The 27,636-nt window shown below is 39.0% G+C and overlaps 1 protein-coding gene across 2 annotated transcripts in view; it reads left to right on the top strand.

Moving 5' to 3' along the window:
* Positions 1 to 27,636, top strand: part of angpt2b (angiopoietin 2b) — a 135,229-nt gene that overhangs the window by 76,219 nt on the left and 31,374 nt on the right. For both annotated transcript variants that reach the window (XM_052036372.1, XM_052036373.1), the window contains 2 exons: positions 3,940 to 4,041; positions 13,849 to 14,015. In XM_052036372.1, coding sequence (XP_051892332.1) covers positions 3,940 to 4,041; positions 13,849 to 14,015 — 269 coding nt within the window. The remainder of the gene's footprint in view (positions 1 to 3,939; positions 4,042 to 13,848; positions 14,016 to 27,636) is intronic.

Raw genomic sequence — 27,636 nt, 5'->3', positions numbered from 1 at the left:
TTCAAAGCATCAAGCATGGATCTAGTGCTTTGAGGATCTCTCATCTCACAATCACAGTGTTACAGTATTCATAACCCATTTAATACTTCAACATTAAGTGTCATATCAGTAAGCAGACTCCTCATCACTCCCAATACTGAAGTTAAATTTGCTGACTTGTGCTGTAGTTGGTCGTCAGGGATCCTTAACCAATGTAACACATGCTCACTCTGCAAATCGCGGAGACCAGCCTCATGAGGCCCTGCATACTGGTGCCACTATGACTGGTTTCTCTCCAACAGAAAAAGTTGGTTGCTTGGCAACATAGCTGGGCATAAATTCCAGCTGGGTTTGCGCTGCTGTGCTTTTGAGACTCATGCCAGCTTCAATCCATTGTCTGCCTGGGTGGTCTTCATGCTGATGTGAATTCAAACTCTGCAGTCTGTAAGAAGTTGGTCACAGGCTCATGCTGAGTGGACAGTATTTCAGACTCTGCCATCAAACTGAAAATGTTGATGCAGAGGAACAATAAATTCATGCTTCAGTGTCAATGTTGCATCAGTAGAACTTCTATACAGATAAATATGTATAAAGTATCTAAATTATCAAATCAGGAAGCACTTGGACAAGCACTTGAATTGCCAAGGTATCAAAGGCTATAGATCAAGTGCAGGTAAATGGGGTTAATATAGATGCATACAATGGTCAGCATGGACATGGTGGACCAAATAGTCTGTATCTGTGCTGTACAACTTGATAACTCTCCATGACTTAATGGTACACCCAGCAAGTGTCATTAATTATAAATCTAAACTGCACAGACCAATTCTAATTATAGAATGTTCTATCTTTCAAAGCAAAGTGTGAGCTTTCAAACTGTATTTCTAATGACTTATCTTGCCAAATACTTGTAGATTTTATATTCAAAGTCTTATTTTAATTTGCCAAAGCTAAATCTATTTAGCATTCAGGAGATTATTAAATGATCTGGCCCATTTAACATTGAAGTGAAAGCATATTTTTACATGTTAAATTGGTTCAGGATCAATTCAACTTTGCATTGGTCTGGAAGGACCCTAATCTGTCACAGCCACGTTTATACCCTTATATCATAACAACAAATCCACCAGTTTTTCCACTCCTTCTTTACTAATTCCTGATTTGAGGTTCCTCTCTGAAACATTATTGTACTATTCGCTCCTCATATGGGACCCAAAATATATCAGTGGGCTATTTGATCTTTGATATTACAAGGGAATCCAACCTGTTGAACAGTTAGAATGTACCAAATTCTCACACTACACTAGAGTTACCTAGATCCTATAAGGACACTACTCATTTCTGCAAGTAATATATACACTGGGCCCTAATGGCATAACTGGAATCCAACTGCAATTTTAATCCAGGCTTATCTTGGAATTCAGCTGTGGAGCTCCTGCATTATTGGAAGAAAGTGAGTCAGCTTCAACCATTTGAGGAAGGTAAATTACCTCAAAACTTCACCCCATAATGGTGATTTTTACATGTGCAATAACATCCTATCATGAAATCTGGCCAAGCAGTTCCAATCATGAATCACCCTTGTGACCACAACCATATACCTTGTGTTAGTGGAGAGACATCAGGTCAGATACATTTCAATTGTTTCCTGCCCCAGAATGGACATAAATGGCTGGGTGCTTGGGGATTTAACCTGATGGTGAGGAATTCCTGCTGACAATTTGTCTGGCCTGCTATGTTTAATATTAACATGTTTCCTGCAATGAGCTAAATGACCAGTAGGCCTTGAGTCTTTCCACTTCAGCTTAGGTGGTGGATATTGTTATGTCTCTCTTGACATCAGCCAAATCACATTGATTGATATTTGAAAACTTGTATGATTTATTGCAGTAACTGACAGTGCCATTTAGCTGTTTAACAAAATTTGGGAAATGGGAAAACATTAGCACAAAGTAATGAAATAATTGTATTTTCAATACTTTAGTCTCACAAAATGGTGAATAACACACTTCTGCCCTATACATCACTTCAAGGAGATTTTGATTAGCATAATTAAAGTTAGAAATCATCTCTGGTGAAATTTTAAGAACCAAATCGAAACTCAGCTAAAGGCATAGCTACAGATTATTTATTTAAATTCAATGAATGGAAGTCAATTAAATTGGTTTCACAATTATCCTGGTCATAAAAAGCTGTATCACACTGTGCACAAAATAAGTACAATTGGTGTAAGAGTGACTCCCTTGCTAATAACCTGACAGTTTATTAAATAATTCTAGTTAATAAATTGAATATTTCAATGTTTTAACCTAAAGTAGGATTATAAAGGTGAAACAAAAGAATATTTAAAGTTCTGTCCATGATCCAATAAACACTGGATACAAGGCTCCAAAACAGATTGTAACTAAAAAAAAATTAACTTTTCAAACTTTCTTTAATACTGTAATAGTTATAAAAGTAATTTATGTTGTAACATTCCATATTCCTCCTCCAATGAATGCTGGTGAATACTTGAGAGCAGTAATTCTGTTAACTCAGTTTGCACTGTCTAGCAAAACAGATTCATGAATGAACATTAATGATACTTCTATCATAACTTTGTCATTTTCAATGGCTCATAATTGGCAGAGGAGAGAGCTACAGTACAGTTCAGACATCTCCACTTACTAAGGATAGGAACACAAGAGGGAAGTAAGGCTGTATATAATTTCCCATTGTATTCTGTTCCAATGATACATTGACAGTGCACGAACACTGCATTCTACTGGAATACTTCAAAATCTTCCATTCATACAAAAAAATACTTATCTTTAATTTCTACTAAGGAAAGAAGTCTAATGTCGTTCCTTAGTAGAAATGTCTGGTCCATATATGACTCTGGATCTCCCCCCAATGTGATTAGCTCTTAACTCTCCTCCATAATGTCTTCACAAGCAACTCGGGGAAAATTAGGGGTGGCCAATAAATGCTAGCCTTGCTAATGACATCCATTTCCTGTGAACAAATATATGGCAGCTTCCATGACCTGAGGACAGCCAACATCTTTTCAGAAGTTAAATATTCAGAAGTTTAATTATTATAATGTAGAAAAAAGCAATAGCGAGATTGCACACATCAGGTCATATAAAAGGCAATCAAGTCAAGATCTCCTTTTTAATGATATTTGTTGAGGGATAAATGTTGACCGGGATATTGGATAGAACTATCCTAGTCTTTCATTTTATCATGGAGTCTTTTATATCTAGCTGGGAGGGTGGACTGCTTCTCGTTTTAACATCTTATTTGAAAGATGGTAGCTCTGACAATCTAGCACTTGCTAAATCCTGCATAGGAGTGTTAGGTTAGATGTTGTGCTCAACTCTTCAAAGTCAAGTGGGCAATTATGAGACCTAATTAGCAAAATTTCTGGTTAAAACACATTCCCCACATTGTTTCATCAAATAAGTAACAGTAGCACTTATAAGACAATGATTGAAATGGAGACCATTTAACAACTATCTCCCAGATAAAATGATATGTGAAAGCACTGTATCTAACTTTATGTCCAGTATATTTTGGGGCTATTAATAAGGACGATTTTTATAATTACAGTTCTTCAGTTATGTAATGAGTTCAACTGTTTGAAATTCATGTAGCAATAATTATTGCTGGAAAAGTGTACAAAACTGAGATGAAGGACTGTCTATTCCTATTGAAATTGAGTTATCTTTACAACCAAATAATTTTCTTGCTACATTTCACTTCTTGAGAGACATTCAGTTCAGAAGAGCTGAAACTAAGCAATTTTACCAAGAACCATATTGAAGTTGCCCAATGATTGCTTAAAGGTTTTGTCAAAATTGATGGGAATGTATTACAAAGATGTTGATGATGAAATACATTAAATCCATTACGTGGTTCTGTTTTAAAATGCTGGTGAAAATGATTTTGATTTGCTGCTTTCATTTTCCTCCTCTGTAGGTGTTCTGTGACATGGAGACAAACGGAGGTGGATGGACAGTCTTCCAGCATCGTGAAGATGGGAATGTTGAGTTCCACCGTGACTGGAAGGAATACAAATTAGTGAGAAATGCTTTAACTTTGATTTTTTTTAAATTCTGACTCTGAAAACAATAAGTGATTAGCACTAAGTATGATTTGCAATGCTTTGTATTGCAAAATAACCTGCACTTAAACTGAAATGAAGAAAAAATGTGAAGGCATCCTATTGCCTGAGGCCAAAGCTGAAAAAATATAAGCCAAGAAGAGAAGGTAAATTCAGAACTGAGTGGCAGAGGACAAGTGATATTTAGGAGCTAATTAATTACAGGGGGTAGGGTAAATGAAAGCTGCAATATCTTTGACAGATTTGATATTCTGAAAAGGAACTGAATGTTTGTTTAATCAACAGTAGTAGCAAACTGCCAGAGAAAAAGGATATTAGCCCTGATTTTACAAAGGTGATGATTATGAAAATATTGGCTTTCACTGTCATTATCAGTGAAGATAACATCAGCAATGGAATGCAGAGTTGAATTTAGAAATCCCAAAACTGCTTTCAATGATTCAACTCACCTCTGCAGGTTTTGCTTTACCATCAAGAGAATCAGCTGCACAGGCAAACTAATCTTTCTTAAAGTACTCCAAACATCTTACACATAGTTACATGAGGTCTATGTGAATTTTTAATGACCCTATAATTAGTGCTCTAAAAATAACTTTAATTATGTGCATTGTAATTTCTCCACATGAATATTTCAAAATATAAGGTCCAGGAAATGTCAGCAACAAGTGAGCACAAATTGTGGGCCATTCAAAGAAGCAAATAAGTTTGAAACTGAGAATGAAGGAAGAAATGATCCTGAATGGCAAACTATTTAGAAGGGAATATATGCAAAGTAGACTAAAGCAAAAGAAAATCAAGATTTCTATATATGTGGGATGTCATGCTCCTAAACAAGTTGAAAGGGCAGAGCAAGTAAACCCTCTGGAATTTTCAGGGTTACAAAACCGATAATTCTCCATGGCCTTAAAATGTCATCAGCGCCAATTGAATGTGCAAGTTTGATGTGCAGCAATTACTGACACCAGGGTTCACCACCATTGAAGTGATGAGCAGTGGACTCTAATGGTTATACGTGCATTGCGGGAAGGGGGACTCAATGTTGACAAATATTCTGAAAAGGCACAGAGCAACTTCGAGATTGGTGACATCAGGAAGATTATAATTGGGAAAGTAGGGAACTAGAAGAAATGTACAGGGCTGTCCCAGCTCTAAATACATCGCAATCAACCCACATCCCTCCTAGCTGAGGCACCTGCTGGTGCACCATTGCCCCGACATTCACTGTCTACCAATATGCAGGCTGCCTTGACTCAATGAATTCACTATAGATGATAGTGCAATGCTAAAAACTGGATGCAACCATGAGAGGAAAGAGAGGTTGTTCTGAACGAGTGAATTAAGATGAGTTGATTGATATCTCGGCTTAGTAACAATTTTGTGATATTTTGGACATGGCATATAGAGTGTTGAATTCAATGCAGTGTGGATATAGGGAGCGGGAAGAAGCTGTGGACCCATGCATCTACTGCTTGGAAACACTCAGCAGGTCAGGCAGCATCTGTGGAAAGAGAAACCAAGTCTGTGTTTCTAGTCGAAGTTTGTTCATCAGAACTGTTCTGATGAAAGGCCTTGGCCCTGAAATATTTACTCAGTTTCTCTTTCACAGATACTGCCTGACGAGCTGAGAGTTTCCAGCATTTTCTATTTTTATTTTTAAACGTAATGGTTTTCAACATGAATGACAAAGGAGGTGCAATGGAAGAGGTGCCTGGAGACTCAACATGAACACAAGGTGTGAGAGGAACTGGAAGAAAATTCTCAGGGATTCTGCTCCACTATTGCTCCATTTATAACAACATGCATTTCAATTTCCTCACTAGAATATTTCAAAATACAAGGTCTTAGCAAAGACGATGACAAACTAAGCAGATTGAGCAAAAGAGGTTCTTCTATAAACTACCAAATTTTGTACATTAATTTGCACTGGGTCACTGGTTGTGCCCCAAACCAGAAACTCAAGACAACATGGTGTTTATTTAACTCACGATGGAGGTCTAATTAACTCACCAATGGCTTTGATGCTTGTGAATCTTTTAGTAGTGGTATTCAATGAATGTTTTCATGATTCAAGAAACCAAGCACTAAAAATAAACATTTAACAAATAACAGTCCAGGAATAACATTTTTGTGCAGTTTAAAATATTCAAAAATTGCAGTCTGGTGTCCACAGTGTTGAAAGGTTAGCAAACATTCTCAGGCGTCAGTTTGGCTCCCTGGTGGCACTCTTGCCCGAGTCACAGGCATTGAACTCAACACCAGGCTTTGAGCACAAAATCGAGACTGACACATCGCGGCTGCATTCTTGAGATGAAATATTTTTGAATAAAGGTTAAACAAAGCCTCAACCTAGCTGTTTAGAAATCACAACAAAGTGATGGAATCTGTCCTCTCCAGAAGCACCTATTCAGTGATAAGTTGCTCACTGATGTCCAGTTTAGATTTCACCAGCACCACCTTGTTCCAGACCTCATCACAGCCTTGGTCCACTTCAAGAGTGGGCCACTGTTGTGACTGCTGAACTTAGTCTTTGGAGAGACACTGATGCTGGCTGATATAAAAGGTCCTTATTCTTCTTTAATTTCAAAAATAAACTTTATTCATAATATATATACCAATGAAACTGCAAAACTTTTACATTCACGGTCAGTAGTGTTAACTTATTTTTTTAAAACCATAGCACCATTCCCACTCATGTGGCCCCTTGGGGTGATACACCATTTGAGAGGCTTCTCCCCCTGACTCAGCCCCTCCATGTGCTGCAGCAGAAGGAGCCTATGCTGTGGTCCTTCCCCACAGAGCTTTTGCATTGGCTGCACTGAGCTTCAGTGCATCCCTCAGCATGTATTCCTGCAGCCTGGAATGTGCCAGTCAGCAGCATTCCCTTGCGGACATCTTGCTGTGCCGGATGGGCAGAGCAAAGGGCGTCTGTCATCGAGTTGATGACCTTCCAGCAGCACTTGATGTCTGTCTCAGTGTGTGCCCCTGGAAACAGCCCATAGGTCAAAAAGTCCTCTGTTACACAGCTGCTGGGGGTGAACCAAGACAAGGACCATTGCCTCCTTCTCCATGCCTTCTTAGAAAATCCACAGTCTGCAAAGAGGTAGGCGACCATCTCTTCCCCACTGCAGCCGTCGCAAGGGCAGCGTGCATTGGGGACGATGTATTGTCTGGACAGAAAGGGTCTGACTGTGAAGGCCTCTCTCACCGCCAGCCAAGCAAGGTCTTGGTGCAGGCATTCTCTTGGAGACCCTCTCAGCAGAGTCTCCCCAAACTCAAAGTACATCGAGTTTTTATACTCTTAACAAAGGTAAGAGCAGGTGATTCAACACAACTTCAATAGCTAGAACGGCATTGTTTACTTCAATATTTTGTATCTGACAAATGGTTCCAATGAGTTACATATCTACAATGGGAGTACACTGTAATTGATAAGACATCTCTGAATTATCAAACAGCTTTATTGGGATAAAGTAATTCACATGGATGGTCTAAAAGCTTCTGAGGACAGAGAACACAGACACCCAAGATTAGTGCTGTGAGGGCTGATTCACTGGATACACAAATATTCCAATTATTGATCGAGCAAATATGTTTATGGCCATGTTTGATGTGCCAAGTGACAACATAACTTAGCTGGTGTGGAAGCTCACTTAAGCTCAGTTACAATGATGCAAAATTACTCAGCCAGTTTTGCCTTGTTTGACGTAGACCAATTAACATACCCCATTGTCTTATGTTTGGCTGATGCAGACGAGAATGTCTCACAGTCATGTAAGTTTGCAAACCATATCTCTTGAGCAGTAATCCCCTGCTGTGGGCCACTAGCCTATGCTCTGTAGACGGTACTGTTTGTTTACGAAGCTGCCCTTTTAATTTCAAACTCACTACTGCCCGCAATTTACATTCAGTACCAAAGACTGGTTCGTGTTTGAATTAATGCCTGGTTTAATTTGCACAACTTCATAACTCCCTCACAGCCACCACCACCTATTGAAGAGCAAGGATATTGTGCAATTAAAAGTTTAAAACAACTGCAACTATTGGAAATTTGGAATTAAGTTTAAAAGAAATGTGATCCACTTTGGAAGAAAAAGTAGAAAAGAGGATTATATTTTAAATGCTGAGAGATTGTTCAGAGGTAACTGAGTTCCCATGTACACAAATCAGTGAAAGTTAACAAGCATGTTCAGCAAAGTGTTAGGAAAGCAAATAGTATGTCTGTCTTGTGTGCGAGAAGATTGGGGTAAGAGAGTAGGGATGTCTTGCTCCAATTATATAGAGCCTTGGTGAGACTGTATCTGGAATATCGTGGACAGATCTGTCCTACCTTTCTAAGGAAGGATATACTTATGATAGAGGGAGTGCAAGAATGCATTATTGGTTCCTGGGATGGTGGATTTGGCATATGCAGAGGTATTACACAGATTAGGTTTTTAATCTCCTGAGGTGAGAAGAATGAACAATCTCATTGAAACATACAAAATTCTACAGGCTATATATGGTAGATGTTGGGATGATATTTCCCCTGGCTGTGGTATCTAGAAATAGGGATTACTGTCTCAAAATAAGGGGTTGACCATTCAGGATAGGTATAAGAAACGTTTTCCCCACCCAGAGGGGAGTAAATCTTTGGAATTCTCAATCCAAAATGGCTGTGGAGGCTCAGTCACTAAGCATATTTGAGACAGAAGTTGATGTATTTTTAGGTGTGAAGGGAATCAGGATATACAGTAGGGAAGGAAAGTAGTGCTCAGGTAAAGGATCAGCCATGATCTTATTGAATCCTAAAGAATGCATGAAGGGATAAATAGCCCACTCCAAAGCAGAAATGGTCAGCAGTTTAGTTATCATTTGTGTCATAAACTTTTCAAGTCCTGCTTCCTCATCAGAATTGTAAAATATACAAATGAGCAGCATTTTAGAGGAACAATACAAAGAAAACTGAAGAAAGTGCTTCACAACATACAAGGGAAGAAATAGATCACATTAATTCCCCTCTCATGTGTATTTTTCTTCATTGTGGTCATTTTTAAATATTGTTCGTTGTAATTGCTTCCAATTTTGATGAAGGATCCATTTTTGTATCATTGTTTTTTCTCTTCAGAGGTACTAACTGGCCTTGCAACATTTTCAAGTTCTCTCGGTGTCAAAGCCACCTTTTAACCCTAAACTAACTGTGAAAAATCAGTATATGTTAAATTAATGTTAGTTTGGCTTAGTGCATCTTGGCAGCTCAGTCTGCCTATAATTCCACAGTGACTGCATTCCAGAACATTACTGGACCATAAGTACAAGAAAATTAGCACAGAAATTCCAGAGTAATCTCGTCCACTCTAGGTCGATGTAGGTTGGTGGCATGCTTGGTCATTTTGTCTATACCCACAGGCCAATAGTAGCACATTTTCTATTTGATATCAACCTGTCCCACACTCTTCAGGAATACACTGTCGGATTTATAATAATTGATCAAGTGGGAAGAAGGAACTTGCAAGGACTCTAGATTGTATAAATAAAATCTCTGCATTGGCAGATTCTGAAGCAATGCTGATAGAAACCTTCTGTCTTCAAAAGACATGGCAGGGTGATCTGCATATTGCAGTTGACACCTGTAGAGTGGAGATCCTCAGTGAAAAATGGATGTTACAAAGGAGTCTGAGTTTCTTAAGTAAGGTGCCACTCATCTGGAAATGCAGAGACGTTGCAGTAAGCTATTAGAATTATTGGAGCAGGGATTCATTCACTCAGTGAAAATAGAGCTTAACAGTGGCATGTGAAGTGATTTTATGTGGTATCTGGGATCTCCCAGATGATTACTGGGTTGTATAATAAAGGTCATGATTTATATTGAGAAACTTTATTTTGCAAGTTCCTTATGAAGGTCATCTCTCTGTCAAGGTGCTCCTTATACTCCACTCAGCTGAGAAATGAGACCATGGGTGTCAAGCAAGGGACAACTCCCCCTCCCCATCTTCATTACCTTTCCCCTTGCTCCCCCACTGGTAGTGTTCCTCTTCCTCCTGTTCCTATTGATCTGATGTTTTCCAGCCTCTGTTTCATGACCCTCAGGCTTCAGGTCTCCTTACTCTTCGTCCCCTGGCAGCAGCAGTTGAGGTTGCAGGCAGGACTTGAAAATGACCTTATTTTATTGTCCCCACATTCCCTTCAGCTTGCTGCAGGTTCTACCATGCACAGCTACACTACAAACGATTTGCAGTGGCCAATTAGCCAAACAGTCCACATGTCTTTGAATGTCTTTCAGATGTGGGAAGAAACCAAAATACCTAAAGGAAACTGTTGTGTGAAAAGGTTCTTTTGGAATCTTAAAGATGGCGGGCTCTGGACACAGACATTGGATTTTAAAAGTAGTTTAATCGCAAAGGCAAATGCGGGGACAGAATGAATGGAAACAGATACATACTCACACATGCACACACACACAGGAGACCGCAAATGTGAGGGGCAATCACGACGAGGATGAGATACACACACACACACACACACTCACAAACGCACAATAAACAACGTACAGCTTATCAATGGATAAACACTTCAATGTCTGAATACCTTGACCCAAACAAGCATTGGCCCTAACACTCCCTGGAATCTGACTAAGACGCTCCCAAACCACGTGATGATGCACACTCTTACAGTGGTCTCTGCAGCATTGTCTCACTACTCCTGGGGCAGTTGAAAGAGGAAGGGCCAGGGGATTGCAACACTCCTTATAGTGCTGGGAGGCTGGGTGGAGCCCCCAGCCAGGTGATTTAGACAGGCCAATGACTTGGAGGTCAAAGACAAAGGTGCCTGCCAGGGTCAATGGTCAGGCAGGTTCAGGAACAAAGGTGCTTAGAACCATAGAACAATACAGCACAATACAGGCCCTTCGGCCCACCTCGTTGTGCCGAGCTTTGAACCACGCCTAAGACTATCTAACCCCTTCCTCCCACATATCCCCCTATCTTAAGTTCCTCCATATGCTTATCTAACAATCTCTTGAACTCGACCAACGTACTTACCTCCACCACCACCCCTGGCAGCACATTCCATGCACCAACCACTCTCTGGGTGAAAAACCTCCCTCTGACGTCTCCCTTGAACTTCCCACCCATTACTTTAAAGCCATGCCCTCTTGTATTGAGCATTGGTGCCCTGGGAAAGAGGCTGTGGCTGTCTACTCTATTCCTCTTAATATTTTGTACACCTCTATCATGTCTCCCCTCATCCTCCTTCTCTCCAAAGAGTAAAGCCCTAGCTCCTTTAGTCTCTCCTCATAATCCATACCCTCCAATCCAGGCAGCATCCTGGTAAACCTCCTCTGCACCCTTTCCAAGGCTTCCATATCCTTCCTATAATGAGGCGACCAGAACTGGACACAGTACTCCAAGTGTGGTCTAACCAGAGTTTTGTAGAGCTGCATCATTACCTCGCGGCTCTTAAACTCCATCCCACGATTTATGAAAGCTAACATCCCTTAAGTTTCTTAACTACCCTATCCACCTGTGAGACAACTTTCAGTGATCTGTGGATATGAACCCCTAGATCCCTCTGCTCCTCCACCCTCCTCAGAATCCTGCCATTAACCTTGTACTCCGCCTTGAAGTTAGTCCTTCCAAAGTGTACCACCTCACACTTCTCCAGATTGAACTCCACCCGCCACTTCTCAGCCCAGCTCTGCATCCTATCAATATCCCTCTGAAAGCTTCGACAGCCTTCCACACTATCCACAACACCACCGACCTTTGTGTCGTCTGCAAACTTGCTAACCCACCCTTCCACCCCCTCATCCAAATCATTAATAAATATCACGAAAAGTAGAGGTCCCAGTACCAATGTCTCCAAGGCCAATCCCTATGCCCACACCTGATGGGTGGGGTGGAGCCAAACCTCGATTGACAGTGGTGTCACTTCCGATCCAATAAGCAATGTTGTCCTCCCACCGGGGGGGGGGGGGGGGGGGGGTCAATATTGTTACTGCCACGCGATAGCCATGTGCTCTCATACAACAGAAGCACACACAGTCACAAGGATAACAGGCAAAGTCACACAGACAGCACCAAAGATCAGGATTGAATCTGGGTCACTGGAATAGCGAGGCAGCAGCAATTCCAGATGCACCACTGTATTTCACTAAAGCTGAAAAGCTTTTAATGAGTATTTCATTTTTCTTTCCAAATAAGAGTTTCAACAAAAAAATTCAGAGGAGAATTGTTGCAGTTATCTGTTCAATATTCTGTCAACTATGACCAAGACTTGAACTGCTTAGGTTGATGCATTAAATGATTGTCAATTGCAGGGTTCCTAAATAAAATGTTTTTGGACAATTTCCTTTGGCTCTTTGAAGACATAGGTCAACAAAACAAACCTGCAATCATTCAAAAGTAATGGAAACACATTAAGCAATTTTATTCATCTGGCACAGAAATAATATGGAATAAGATGATTGCTTCTGGGATGAGACATGTTATTGGAAGCGGTGGATAAACTATGTGTTTATACCTGAGGTCGATTGCCTGACCTACCGAGTATTTCCAGCATTTTCAATACTCTTTCAGATTTCTAGCCCTGCAGCATTTTTATTTTTGAAAGAATGATTTGGTCTTGGTTAATAAACCCACAGATGATGTATTGGAATACCTGAAGTGTAATTATTGGGCTCTGCATGCTATAAATTGTAACGTAATTTGCCCTGTATCTGACCGTGCAAAGACAGAACATTTTCTGTCAAATATAATTTATGTTCAGCAGTGTTTTTTTATTGGAGATAACCTTTGGACTATGGTGTAACTGTATTTAAATGCACTATACTACTCATTATGAAGTCATTTTCCCCCCAAAAATTATACTTTTCCTCAAAGTTAATTGTGAGGGTTCCTGTAGGACAGCCCATTAAGCAATTTTTTTTAAGTGAAACTTCGGAATGTATTTATCATGTACCATTGCTCATATTTATAATGACAGAAAAGGAGGCCATTTAGTCTTCTGGTCCATGCTTGCTTGCAGGGGAGGAATCACGTTAATCCCATTCTCCCTCTCACTTTCCCTGTACACCTGCAATGTATTCTTTCGCTCACATGCCCTCTGCTAACAATATCAGTTATCTCCTACTTTATACCTTTTATTGTAGGTATGTGAATTATAACCCTGAGATAACTTTGTTAAATTCATTTTTTGAAACCTGCATTTATAGTTCATCCCTAATTACCCCTGAACATAATGTGTTGCCAAGCCATTTCCAAGGATATTGTTAAGCACATTGCTATTGGTCTGGAATCAAATATAGGCTAGATCAGGTAAAGATGACAGATTTCTTCCCCTGAAGGACATCTGTGAACTAGATTGATTTTTACAATGGTGTTGGTTTAGTGGTTGTCATTACGAAGACAAGCTGCTCCTTTGATTAAATTCCATTGCTCCATGGTGGGATTTGAACTCTAGATCATTAGTTTAGGACTCTGAGTTACTTGTCTATTAATTTAACAATGCCCAGTATTATTATAGTTTCAGAGTTGACCAGCAAATACATTTAAATGTTTAACAGAATCAAATTTATTATCATTTATTTATATGGTGTGAAATTTGTTGTTCTGCGGCAGCAGCACAATACAGACACAAAATTAATAAACATTACAAAAATAAATTCCAAAAATTATAAAGTACAAAAATTGGAAAAGAAGTATTTACTGAAGATGTGTTGCGTGTAGATCAGGGTCATGTGGTCTTGTGCAAGGACATTTAATGATTACTTGCAACTGTTGTCTCATTAGGGATTTGGTGATCCTCATGGAGAGTATTGGCTAGGAAATGAATATGTTCACTTGCTCACCAGCCAGTCACCTCATGTCCTACGCATTCAACTGAAGGACTGGAATGGAAATGAAGCATTTGCAGTCTTTGACCATTTCTTTCTGGAAAGTGAGGAGCAGAAGTATCGGTAAGTCTAATTTGATAGTTGTACATGTTGATTTGCTGCTGGACTTCACAATAAGTCCAACATCTGGGACCAATTTGAGAATCAATGTTAAAAAAAAAATCTGTCAGGAAATTTGGAATTTTAATGTTTCCCTGGCACGCAAAAGTTTCCTGCTGCTTATCAAGGGAAATGCCAACAGTTCCACCTGGAAATGACAGCATCTCAGGAAAATCTGGAATTTTTTTTTGCAGCTTTCATTGTTGTGCATCATGAAATAATTCTTACAAACTGCCCGAGGAGTAGTGCAGCTCAATCAAAGATACTTCTCACAAAACACAAAGGCAACTTTTTTTTCGATAGTGAATTTGGTATTAATTTCTGGAACTATACTACACAGTCTGTTGTTTGGTAAAGTGTCACTAATCTACATAAGAATGGATGCAGTAGCTATGTAAAAGTTCATGTCAATTGGTCACCAAACCTTGCTGCTACCTGGGGTGTGGAGTTCTGAACTGTAAATTTCTATGTTATTAATATCAAGTGATTGATTCAAAATATGTTTTTTCGTTGGTAATGCACCAAAGACAGAAGATACAGTTTCTCTGAGGGTGAAGTTTGTGACTTACGCTGTGTGCAGTTACAGCCATTGTTGAATATTTGTTTAACGTTTCATTATGTAGTATAGATATCTTTGGCAAGTATGGCAAACTTTGGCAAATATGGACATATTTGTTGCACCTCCCCAAATGATTACTTGTTTAGCCACTACAGAGGAATGTTAAGAGCCAATCCAGGGTCTGGAGCTGCAAATGGACCAAACTGAGTAAGGTTACTCGACTATTTTTCCCAAAAAACATGAGTGAACCTAATAGGTTTATACACCTATTCCATAGTTTCCTGGTCACCAATAATAATTAATCATCAGACCCAATTCTTGGGTTGCCAGTTGAATACATTAATCTCTTTGGTACCATAAACCACTAGGAATATACTATGTGCAAAATATCTGTGAACATTGTTCATTTCTGCATTGTTATACATCAAATGTACAACTCTCCTGGTCACAGAAACCCAATTAATGAAACAATCGTTTTCTTTATATCTGAGAATACCACAATGAGAGCTGGATCTCAAGGCAGCAACTGCTTAGTGGTGTATCAGTATTGTACAATAAGTGAAACTTAAACCAGTTTTTATTGTCACCTCAGATATAGAAGAAGAGTGCATTCTGAAGCATATTAAATTCAGAAAAACTCTATTAGTAACATCAACTCAGTGTTGTGCAAAAACAGATTTTGGCAAGCTGCAGAGAAAACCATTTTCTTTTTTCTGGCCTCAGTTCAGCTCAAAACCCTTAAGATCCTTTACAACCTCATAGAGATGTTTTGTGGTTGTCAGACCTCACAGGATCACATCTAGTAAAGTACCAAAAGCCTTCTTAGTCCCTAAGCCAAACTGCCATGTTTATATCAGATCAAGATCAATGCTCACTGAAAGGCCAAAGAAATTTGTACAGGATATCACCAACAAAGCCCAGGCAATGGCATAAGAGTTGTGTCAGTCAAAGCTTCAATTTACGCAATGCACTGATCTTGATTGCCGCATTTGAACATTAAACATAAATTAAATTCACAACAAAAGTTTAAGTTGGCACTTAACTGCTTAAATAGCACTTTATTATGAATTATTATAACCATGCCGCTCATATTTTCTGGACCAGACAAAGACTATTTAAACCTTTGAGTCCAATTTCTATATTTTGCAAATTCTGGAGATTTCTTAAATTTTTGTTTAAATTCATTTCTATTATAGTTTCTGTCATTTGCACTTTCTTAACCAAGTTTGGTTTCATTTTCTGTACCTGATTTGACTTTAACTCATCCATTCCCCTTCATCCTTCTTGATTGACCTTGTTTCTTTTCTGAACCCTTACATCTTATTGATTGAAAAGATATTGGTCATTTTTCTCACTCACGTTCCAGATGACTTGTTGCCCCATTGCTCTGTTAGCAATGATGTAGGACAGAGGGGAAAAAAAACATCCAATTATTAATGCAAGATTTAGAGTATAGTTATTATTTGAATTCTCACTGGAAAGTGTCTGTCATTTTCCAAAACAGTTGCTTAGAAATTCAGCATTGGTTATTAGTGTGAAACACACCATACCATAGCTTCTGCATGTTCCCATTCACCCCTAGAATTCATTCCATTGAAGCCAATGAATTTCAGAATGGACTGAATGGAATGAATTTCTAGGAGAGTTATTGTTACAGGTAACAGGCTCAGGAAAGGTACTGGCTGTAACCACCTTCCTGATCTATGAGTCCACTGCTACCAATCCAATGTTCCTTGTATCACAGTATTATCCAATTTGGAAAAACAAGGTATTGTAGAGTAAAATCCTTTGATCAAGTCCACAGAAATTATTAAAAGTCTGGTCATAAACTGTTTATTTGCCCAGCTATTTTCTGTTGATGAAAAACAATATCGAAATGATTCAAGTTGAAATAGACTATAATGGAAAACAAACTTCCATGGAATTTCCTGCAAAAAATAGTTTCTCATCTTTATGAGTAACTTAATCTATCCCCTATAGTGATTGGGAGTGTGTGTGCTTAATTCCAGTGGTTTATAATGCTATATGTAGTCCCTATGTATATCATGACCTGCTATTATGTTAAATTTGAATCATTGGTTATTTATTTGAATTTCAGTGGCATTCCTCTGTAAGCACTAAAGCATCCAAAACCACCCATGCTTATGAAATACTTGTGTTTCTGTTCAAAACAGAAATGTTGTTAACTCCAAGTGAACTGTGAAAAACTGAGGAAGCATTTTAAGTGCAGACTCTTTATTGGAATGTGGAAGGGTTCACAGTGGCAACTTGAAGCAGATTTGTATTTTTGATAATCACCAGACCAGCTGATTACTTCCAATATTTTGCATTCCACTTCAGATTCTGAGTTCTTTTCATTTTGTATGTTGTGTTTGTATATGGGGTGTGGGTGATCTGTGCTCAAAATATGGAGATTTAAAACTTTACAGTGAGCAGATGTAGCTCAGACTGAATCAAATGTTAATACAAGAACTATTTGAAAGTATTTTATACATACAATACATGCTGGAACCTGTACTGTTAAATATATTCCATCACCTTCAGTGCCCCACTCGGTTATTAACAACCCCACTGAGTTATTTTCCCTTTACAATAATCAAATGGCTCTGTCTTTATGGTAACAAAATCAAAGATAAAGTAATGTTTTCTTTCTCTCTATGTTATTCTTTTCATAAAGTAGTATCTTTAGACTCAAGAACAGCTTTTCCCCACTGCTCTCAGACCTCTTTCACACACCCTTCCCGGTGATGCTGCCATAGTCTTGGTCTCTTAACTCTATCCCTCTCGGTCATTCTGTTATCGACACTTTGGCATTTTTTTTTGCACTATTTCAGATTGCATAACTATCTTTGTGCCTGTTATTCTGTTGTTTAGCACTTATTTCTGTATTTATTGATGCATTTATTATTACCATGTGTAATGTTTATTCTTTGAGTTTCACAATGGCAAGGAATTTCATCGTACCTTGGATATGACCATAAACTAATCTGAATCTGAGCACTGAAAGTAAGAAATTAGAAGAAAAAACAATGTTTTAGTCTGAATTAACCTTTTTTTCTTTATGTGATCTTCACTGTATCACATTTTTGAGTAACAAAATTAATTACTTCATAAATCTGTTTAATCTATAAAATTCAGTAGTATGTGATTGAGTTTACAGTTTGTGTATTTTTCTTCCAATGTTCACCTAAAATAGTTTGAATTAAATTAATCATTAGCTCCAGCTCAAACATTGGCCACATTTATTATTAGGGACAGCTTAAAGCTTTAATTTATTGGACTGCTTCAGTGTTTGGTTACAAATTCAATGACAATCAGTGCATTAGTACATTAACCAATTTGCTGACAAAATTTTCCACAACTTTACTTATCTGACTGGGTTCCAATGACTATATTGACCTTTTAATTAGTAATTAGTCTTTCCCACAGATGCACTTGTTGGAAATATTAACCATGACTAACCATCTTGTAATGGAATAAAAGTGAAACTGTTTGGAGCTCCACTGTTATTCAATCTGTTGCTGTGTTGAGCTGCTTCACAGTTAGATGCTGGAACTCCCCAAGGATGACTAATTGTGCACAAAGCTACTAATGTTCTACACAGTATTTGGAACACTGCTAAGTATTGGTGTTGAATTAATGAAATAGCATTTTCCACAGTATGTTTTCTACATGAACCATTGCAATTAATGAAATCATTTGCATCAACAAAAATTCTTTGCTTTACTTTTATTCTCTATAAGTGATTTTTGTGCTCTTCTAGCTAAGGAATTATACTTTAGGGGTTCAAAGTAGTTGTATTTTGGGCACCTAGTTGCAATCAGCGCAAGTGCCAATCACAAAATATGTACAATTATCTGGAGAGTAAGTATTTTCATTTGTTCATCACCAACAATATGCCTTGGTCTCAACCTCAATAAAACAATCCCCAAAATAACTGCATTTGTTTTGGTCCATTTCCCACTTTAGCCACTCTATTGACTTCCTGAAATTAGTTTGGAATTTTTGGAAGTTCTTGTGTTTTGCCATGACTTAATGTGGTTCCATCCACTGATTACATAATCCTAAAATTAGTTCACTTTGGATCTTTACAACACCCTACGTTTCTACATCATATGAAGGATAAAACTCTCAATGTTACTTCACCCAGGTGTGTCACTTTGAAGAATCTCAAAAATTCTCAGCCTTTAAACCAGGGATAGGTGATTAATTTTGCAGAGTACCTTGACTAAAAGATGTATAACAATGGTGCAAATAATTTAAGAGAGAAGTTTATCTTCATCCAATGACTGTTATTTTAGTGCCAATTTTTTTTGTAGATATTGTGCCAGGAAATGGCAATCCATTATTTTAAATAGGTTATTACCTCCATTAATATGACAGACAGGACAGACAAGTTGGGTACATTTTTTTTCCAGTCTCTGGCATTTTAATGGAAGCATTAACCTACTGAAGACAAATGGCTGAAATTTTAAGCAGAGAACTGTCCTCAAATTAGTACTAAATTGCCATGCTCACTAGAAGAGGCTACGATATCGTCTGATGCAGAACTGACTTGCTGCTAAAGAAGAGGATGCAAAGATATTGGTGCTGCAACATACAGGGGCAGACTGCAGAAATTTAGGGAACTAAATTCAATAGCCATTAGGCAGAAAGATCATGATGCATAATTAATCCTTCCCATTCGACGTGATCCAAGCAGTTTACCAAATTCCTCCTAATTATGCTCATGAGGCAGTTAGATTATTTTTCAACATCACACTGCTGTCGAAAATCTGCTTAATCAGAGCACAGCCATTTTGCACACATTTCTGGATCTCCTAGTATAAATTGCGAAATTTGCATCTTCATTTTTTGATGAGATTTTCATTCTCTGTTTTTGTTATTGCGACATAACTTTCCTCAAGTGGTGCGACACACAAAGTTTGTCTGCAGTGATATTTCCAACATCATTCATCTGAAAAATGACTATTCTTATTTATTCAAAGAACATTCAGGTTTTATTAACTTTGATTTTCTGGAAGCATATTATATAAAGGGCCAATATTCAAAGAGCATTTCTTGTCCTCGTTGAGACCTCTGAACTCCTATGACCTCAAATACCACTTTAAATGTGCCTTGACTACTTTATCCATAATATTCATCATGACAGTTGCAGCTTCCTCATTTCTGCTGATCTCTGCCATGTTTCAGTTTATTTCTCACTCTGCATGAGGCAGATGATCCAGACTACATATCTGAGGAGAGAAAACTTCATCTTTTCATTCAATCCACAGGAGTGGATAGAGTAAGCACGGACATTTGCTTCTGAGCCAAGCTTTCCCAAAATGCAAGCATTCACATAGTGAGCTGATGTCTTTATAAAGATCTCCTTTGCAGAACATTGCCTGGATTGGATGACTTTAGTTATGGGGAGAGATTGGATAGGCTGGGCTTGCTTTCCCTGGAGCGAAGGAGGCTGGGGGGGTGACATGATAGATGTATATACAATTATAAGAGGTATAGATAAGGGAGATAGTCAGAATCCTTTCCCCATGGTAGGGGTATCAAAAACAAGATGGCATAGGTTGAAGGTGAAAGGAAGGAGCTTTAAAGGGATCTGAGCAGAGCATGATTGATATCTGGAACTTGCTGTGAGAAGAGGTGGTGCAATCAGATACGATTACCGCATTTAAGAAACAGTGAGACAATACGACCATTACTGGACTGACAATTACTATGGTCGACGATGGTGGGGTTGGGGAGATGGTGGGCCAGCAAGCAACAGAAGACATAATCCTCCTTTCCATGTCCTTCTTACCCTCATCTTTTCTGATTTACAAGCTACAGATGGTGAAAGCATGGAACTTTGGATACCTTCTCCCTTATCTTATCCTCCTGCCTTTCTCCTTTCAAACTGCTAAGAACTGCAAACTGGTCAAGCAGTGGTAGAATATTGGGAAGGAATATCCGCAGGCACATTCCCATTCAATTTAATTCTCCTGATGACCAACTCAGTAATGCCACTGCTTATAATTTGGAGTTCGTGGCATGAGAGGCCAGCAGCCAGAAAAGGGGAAAATGTTAGCACAGCGCAACAGAAAACAAGCTCACATATCATTTCTAATGGAGAACTCAGATGAGGACTTCTATAGGTGTGTATAATGAAAGAACTGTGAGAAGATCTGTGTGCATGGAGACATTCAGCACCAACTTTGCACAGGATTTCCCAGAGAGCTTGGAACTTGTTCTCTCTGTTATGAAAATGGTGAGCAACTCCATTGGAAAATTTGAGGACCCAACTATAATCCAGGATCCAAAGGCAAGTTTCTCACCTTCCATCGCAACAAAAACAGAAGCCTGCAGTGGAAGGGCAGGCATCTGTTATGCCACTGCCTGTTGGTACCAGTGTTCAAAGGGACTTGCTGGGACTGACAGCAGTCCATCAATCTATCCTCTAGCAAATTATTGGGATTGTTGAGGCACTAGCCTGGGAGAATGGCAGTGGCTCCATGGAGTACCAGGACAACCAGGCTTTTGATCCCACCATCAGTTATCTACCAACATCCTTATCCTCATCTATTAACCCAACCACATTGAGGCAGTGGTAGAGGTCAGTCCTCCTAAGTCCAGAGCTACCCAAGGTTATCCTCCAACTTCATCTACAACCTTCTCTGTTGAAGTTCAGCACCCTTTGACCACGCAGACTAAGGAGGAGTACTATGAAGCAGCTCAAGGGCACAAGGAAGACAGATATCTAGGTAACCTGACATTGAAGCTTGTAAACAGTTTGGTAGGTTTTAATTTTTAAATATTGATTGGGATGCATCGTTTGTTTTGTCTTTATTTTCTATGCTGGTTGTGTGGATATTGTGATGGTCATCAGGAGAGGAAATGCAAGATATAGGATGACTGATAAATGCAGAATGTGGGTTAGGTTTACAAGAGGAACTGTTGAATGAGATGGAACAAAAAGTCTCCTGGAGGAACTCAGTGACGCTACAGGGTTTCGACGTGAAACATCGACAGTTCTTTTCCCGCCACAAATGCTGCTCAACCAATTGAGTACCTCCGGTGAATTGTTTGTTGCTCCAGATTCCAGCATCTGCAGTCTCTTGTGTCTCCAGTTGAATGAGTTGTCCACGGACATCCTAGTCAGAAAAGGGCTGTCTAACTTGCCTGTCCCCTTTCTCGTCCTCCTTCTCCTCTTCCCTCTCCTTTTCTTTCTTTTCCTCCTCAAGTTCCTCCTTCTGCTGCCCTGGATCCACTCACCATATGACCGCGTGACAAGATGGCAAATTTGAGCAGCAAACCACCATGAATTACAAAGCCACTACTGTGCCAAGAAATGTAACACTCCCCCATAGCATTCCATAGTGTAGAATCATTATTTCAGCAAACCCAGTGGTCTATCCTATTATATCTTGTATGGCTGCTTGACATTTGCATGCACTTTGCACATGCACACTGTAAACAAGAGCCACATTTTCAGCGTACACCACACCACCCAATAGATGCTCTTTGATTGGTTGTGGCAGTTCAAATCCAAATTCAGAATGACAAGCTCCCTGTGAACATCCTGGCAAGAATCCTTCTGCCCTCTTCCCTCCTCTCTTCACGTAACTTTTCCTGCTCTGCATGTGCCGTGATCATTTTGCCAAATAATGTTAAGTGAGGTGTGAAGCTTCACTCCAGCAGTGTTTACATCAGCTCAAATGCTTATGTAGCTGATCAACCTACTTTAACTGTTTCTAGTGAGTGTCCAGATGCAGACAGTGTATCTGTTGGAGAAATTTGCAGCACAAGTTTCCATGCACCTGCTGATTATCAAGTCAGGGTACCTGCAGTTCCCAAACAATTGGCACGACCTTACCAAATTTTCTGACCTGAGTCTTACAGCACCAGCGACCTGGGTCCAATTCCGGCTGCCGTCTGTAAGGAGTTTGTATGTTCTCCCTGTGTCTGTGTGGGTTTCCTTCGGGTGCTCTGGCTTCCTCCCATATTCCAAAGACGTACAGGTTAGGAAGTTGCAGGCATGCTATGTTAGCGCCGGAAGCGTGGTGACACTTGCGGGCTACCCCCAGAGCACTCTACGCAGAAGGTGCATTTCACTGTGTGTTTCGATGTACATGTGACTGATAAAGATATCTTATCTTAGTATCTGTTGATTTTGATCCAGGTTTGCTTGCTGCTAACAATGTTACAAAGGAAGTGAAAATAAAAATATACTGCAGTTGCTGGAAATCTGAAACAAAATCAGACAAAGCTGGAAACCTGCAGCAGGTCAGACTCCATCTGTGGAAAGAGAAACAGAATTAACACTTCCCATCAAAGACCCTCCGTCAGAACTGTAATGTTTTGATGAAGGGTTTTTTGAAGAGACCTCTGTTTCTCTTTCTACAGATGCTATCTAACCTGCTAAATGTTTCCATCATTTTCTGTTGTTAATTATTGTTAGAAAGGAATCAATTTTCTCTTTGATGTCTGCACGTCATTTTAAGTTCCCTACTCTTGATCAGGCAAACTTTTATCAGCTTCTGCTCTTTTAATAGAGACCTGAATCCCAGCTCTGAATCATGGACTGAGCTGCATCTTTTTTAATTGATAGCCATCCCAGAGATGAGTTGTTTTGATGCTGGTTATGGTATCACAGTTCAGCAGAATTTGCACTACAAAAATCAGGAATAAGGTCCGGCCAACATCGGATTCAATCTGGTTCACACTTTGCAGTTCAAATGGAATCTCGTGCTGTTTTGTCCAAGAGAAACCAATTGTTGGTGGCTGAGTTATGAATTGGATCCACAGTGGAAGAATGAATGGCACCCCTTCAGGGTTTCCAGATAAGGGAGTGCAAACAAAATGCTTACTATTTCTGGAAGTGGTTCAAATGAGAAATAACAGAACAACGTAAAATCCAAGTCAATGTCATTCAATCTTCAAGGGATGGAGCCAATTTGAGGTAGATGGTGATTCAAAGCTCACAACATTTGCATCAGAAGGAAGTTTCAATATGTAGAATATATATATATATATACATACATACATGCACATATAAAAGAAATATATATATTTTTTTAAATTAACCTGAAGGCAAGACCTCATTATCTCCAATCTACAACAAGTTATACATCATTTCTATCTGTACGTTATCTCCAGAGGTTTCTTGTTTAGAAACATGTTTGTTATGTCATTCTGTGAGCCACTTTAAATTGTTTAACTAAGAAGCTAATTTTTGAAAATGAGTGGCTGCTTAAACATTAACTTTCAAAGCATCGTATGGACTCTGCACTGATGTTCCATGAATTAGTGGCAATATTTTTATACTATAATTGATTGGAATGATTCTGACGGACTATTTCCGAAAGAAGAAGACAACAGCCCGTCTTTCACCCACACAAGGATGGTGACACTAAGTGGAACTTCTCATCTTCATGTATATTTATGCAAAGATGACCAAGGAGAAACCCAACAATTTTTGAATGGGCCCAGTTTCTGGATCTGTTTGCTCCAGAAAACCCAGGTCATGATGCAGATGGCTATTGTGCTATACTTCTGCTGCTTCAGAAGCATTGTCTGCTATGACATATGGTTTTGATATTTCTTTCTTGTTTTTATTTGTTGCAAGTGCTAAAGGCTCCAAGCTTAACACACCTAACCACAATGCACACATGGCTTTTCTCCTTTGTTTTGTGATGCAGAACACTTCACAGTAATTGTTACCTATATTTGTTTCTAAAAGCAGCATGTTTAATCAGGTCATATCTCCATCGATCCAAACTGTGGCATCATGTTCAGTGAATGGGATCATAATCTGTTTTGGTAAGACAGTAAAAGGATAAAACTAGACTACTCCTGTTTCCAGACTCCATAAAGTTTCATGGCATTAGATCAAACATGGGCTTAGAAACCTACTGCTGACGAGGTCCAGGGCTGAGATTAATATCCTTGCAGGGGCAATTTTTAGGGAGGATTTAAATTAGCTTGGCAGGAGTACAGGAGTCAGAGAGGCGAGTCAGGAGAGAAAGAAAAGCAAAGGTGAAAGTAGAAGCTAGAAATGTATAAAGCAAAATAAATAGGCAGTGCAAATAAAGGCAGGCAGCAAATAAGGCCAGGGTATTAAAAGGCCAAATTTAAAGGCATTGTATCCACATGCATGCTATATCTGCAACATAGTAGATGAATTACCAACACAAATAGTCATAAATAGGTATGAACTGATTGCTAAAAACACAGCTACAGGGTGATGAAAACTGTAATCAATATATTCCGGGGTATTTGACATTTGGGAAGGACGGGCAAAAAAGGAGAAGGTGTAATCTGACAAGATCTTGGTTTGGAGATTGTAAATATAATTAGAATCAATTGGTGTAGAGCTAAGAAACAGCAGGAGGCAGAAAGCATTGGCGGACATTGTTTATAGGCCTCTGAATAGTAATGGTTATGGATGGCTGGTATAAATGAGGATTAATGCAGTATCCATGGGAGATCTTAATTGACATATAGACTGGCAAATCAAATTAGTACTAACAAAGAGGGCAGATTCCTGGAATATATACAAGATGAATTTCTAGATCAGAACATTGAGGACTCTACTGGGAAACATGCTATTTTAAATCCAATACAATGAGAAAGGATTAATTAAATAATCTTGTTGTAAGGGTCCCAGAGGAAAGAGTGATCATAATATGACAGAGTTTTACATGGTTTGAAAGTGATGTAGTTCAATCTGACTCAAGGGTTTTCTATCATAATCAAAGGAAATTATGAAGATATGAGGGGCAGGTTTGGCTGGGATAGATCAGGAAACTATATTAAAGGATATGACAGTGAACAGACAATGGCTGGAGTTTAAAGAAATAATACATGATTTACATCAAATATACCTTCCTTTAAAGGCACAAAGACACAACAGATAAAATAGTTCAACCATGGATTACAGGAAAAATAAAAATAGTACAGACAACCCCTGCATTACAGAAGAGTTCTATTCCTAGAAAGCCATCCATATCACTATTTTCCATAATGTAAAACCCTATTTACCATTGAATCCCATGTTATAAGTGGAGATGTGTTCCTAAGGGATGTTTTTCTCTCAACAGTAATGATGAGTACCACAGCTGCTGGTTCACAGTGGGGCGACACTGAAGAAATTGCCTTGTCATTTTCCAAAGCGAATCTCTTAAGTGGCCAGCAGCTGTGTTTGGAGACACAAGCGACTGCAGGTACTTATCACCTTCCAGCCTTCGGTTTGAATGGAGACATACATTTTTAAATACATATCAAATATAGGTAAGATAGTTTAATGATATAACTCACAGCAAATATCAGTGGTTACTTAGGTCTACAACTTACACTTAAATTTGCTAGCCTTGTTTCAGACATCTTCAGAGTAAATAATATGGAAAACTCTTGGGGGGAAAAATACTACTAGGCAGCAGGAATCAGAATCAGGTTTATCATCACTGACTCATGTCATGAAATTTGGAGACACAAGAAATTCTGCAGATGCTGGAATCTGAAGCAATACACAAAAAGTGCTGGAGGAACTCAGCGGGTCAGGCAGCATCCATGGAGGGAATAAGCAGTCGACATTTTGGGCCGAGACCCTTCATCAGGACTGGCAAGGAAGAGGGCAGAAGCCGGAATAAGAAGGTGGGGGGGAGAATGGGCTGGATTACACTGATATCAACAAGTGTATGTTGGTGGTCCCCACACCAGCCACTCTAACTTTTGAGGTTGCACGTTACCCAACACACTCCCGCTGTCACTGTTGGGGCCTTTCTGCAAAGCACAGGAAACTATGTGGTAACTAGTCCACAATGGCAGGAACCAAGGCCCCATTGACAAACCTCCCTGTGGGCCTGCTTGCAGCTCCTGTTGTCCAAAAGCTTTTTCCACTGTTATATTCAGATACATTTGGGGAAAAAAATGCAGATTATTTAAAATAAAGTAAAATGATGAATTTTATTTTAAAGCACATGAAACTACTATTAATTAATTTGAAAAAATAAATATACATTAAAATAAAAATAAACAAAAATTTTACCTAAGCTTACATCTGAATTAAGGCTGACGACCTCAGTCAAATGAATAAGGCTGTGCTTGATGTGCCGGCAACGTTAAAGTAAGGTTAAGGGACCAGATGCCAGCAAGTTACAGACTGCCCCTGGACTCAGTCGTGAATCTAGGGTAGTAAAGCAAAAGGTCAGATGTGAGTGCATTTGACTTCTAGCACACTCCTGACTGCTGTGCACAGGCACATAATTGTGTAATGCCCTGCTGTGAACCCTGTAGTGAGGTATCAGTTCTCTCTTGAGCTGGTAGCTAGCTATAGACAGATTGTCATCCAAAATGGGCTACGTAATACCGATATCATTAACAAATTTGCAACAATTTGCTTCATTTCTCAATAAATTGAATTTGTGTAGCTAACTTGGCCACTCAGGAAGCTTCACTCCATGAATAAGCAATAATGCAATACTGAGAGCAATTTAAAGATTCCATTTTGAATCTGTATCTTTCTGACACCAAAATGATGACTTTGGACATAATCTAAGCAAATCACAGCCCACATTTTTCCATATGACAAAAGATTTCACATCTAGAAAAGTTTTAGCTCTTTGGAATAATGATGATTGTTAAATGAGATCAGTTATTCCAATGTTGTATATCAGCCATTCAGTGAACCAGAGATCCAACTCGTGCATTCAAAAGCAACTGTTAATTTGTGCACAGCAAGCTCCCCCAAAGGAGAAAATCAGTGAATGACCAAACAACCTCCCTCTGGGAGATAAATATTGGCAAGGACATAAGAACTTGCAAGGTGGGAATTCATACAGAATTGCCTACTGAGGACAAGAGTCTAATTACTGTTCTTAGTCACTATTTCACTTCAAATCTGCTCTAATCACCAAAATGTTTTTCAGCTCCAAGGCTTCGTGTCACCAGCTTGAAAAACTTTTTCTAATCATAATAAATGCTGCTGGGAATTGTGTGTGCATGCAGATTTTACTCAGATTTTCTGAATTACATGCACTAAAAGAAACC

The sequence above is a fragment of the Pristis pectinata genome, chromosome 22 (assembly GCF_009764475.1).
Source record: "Pristis pectinata isolate sPriPec2 chromosome 22, sPriPec2.1.pri, whole genome shotgun sequence".
NCBI lineage: Eukaryota > Metazoa > Chordata > Chondrichthyes > Rhinopristiformes > Pristidae > Pristis > Pristis pectinata.
This window is presented reverse-complemented; position numbering and strand designations above follow the sequence as displayed.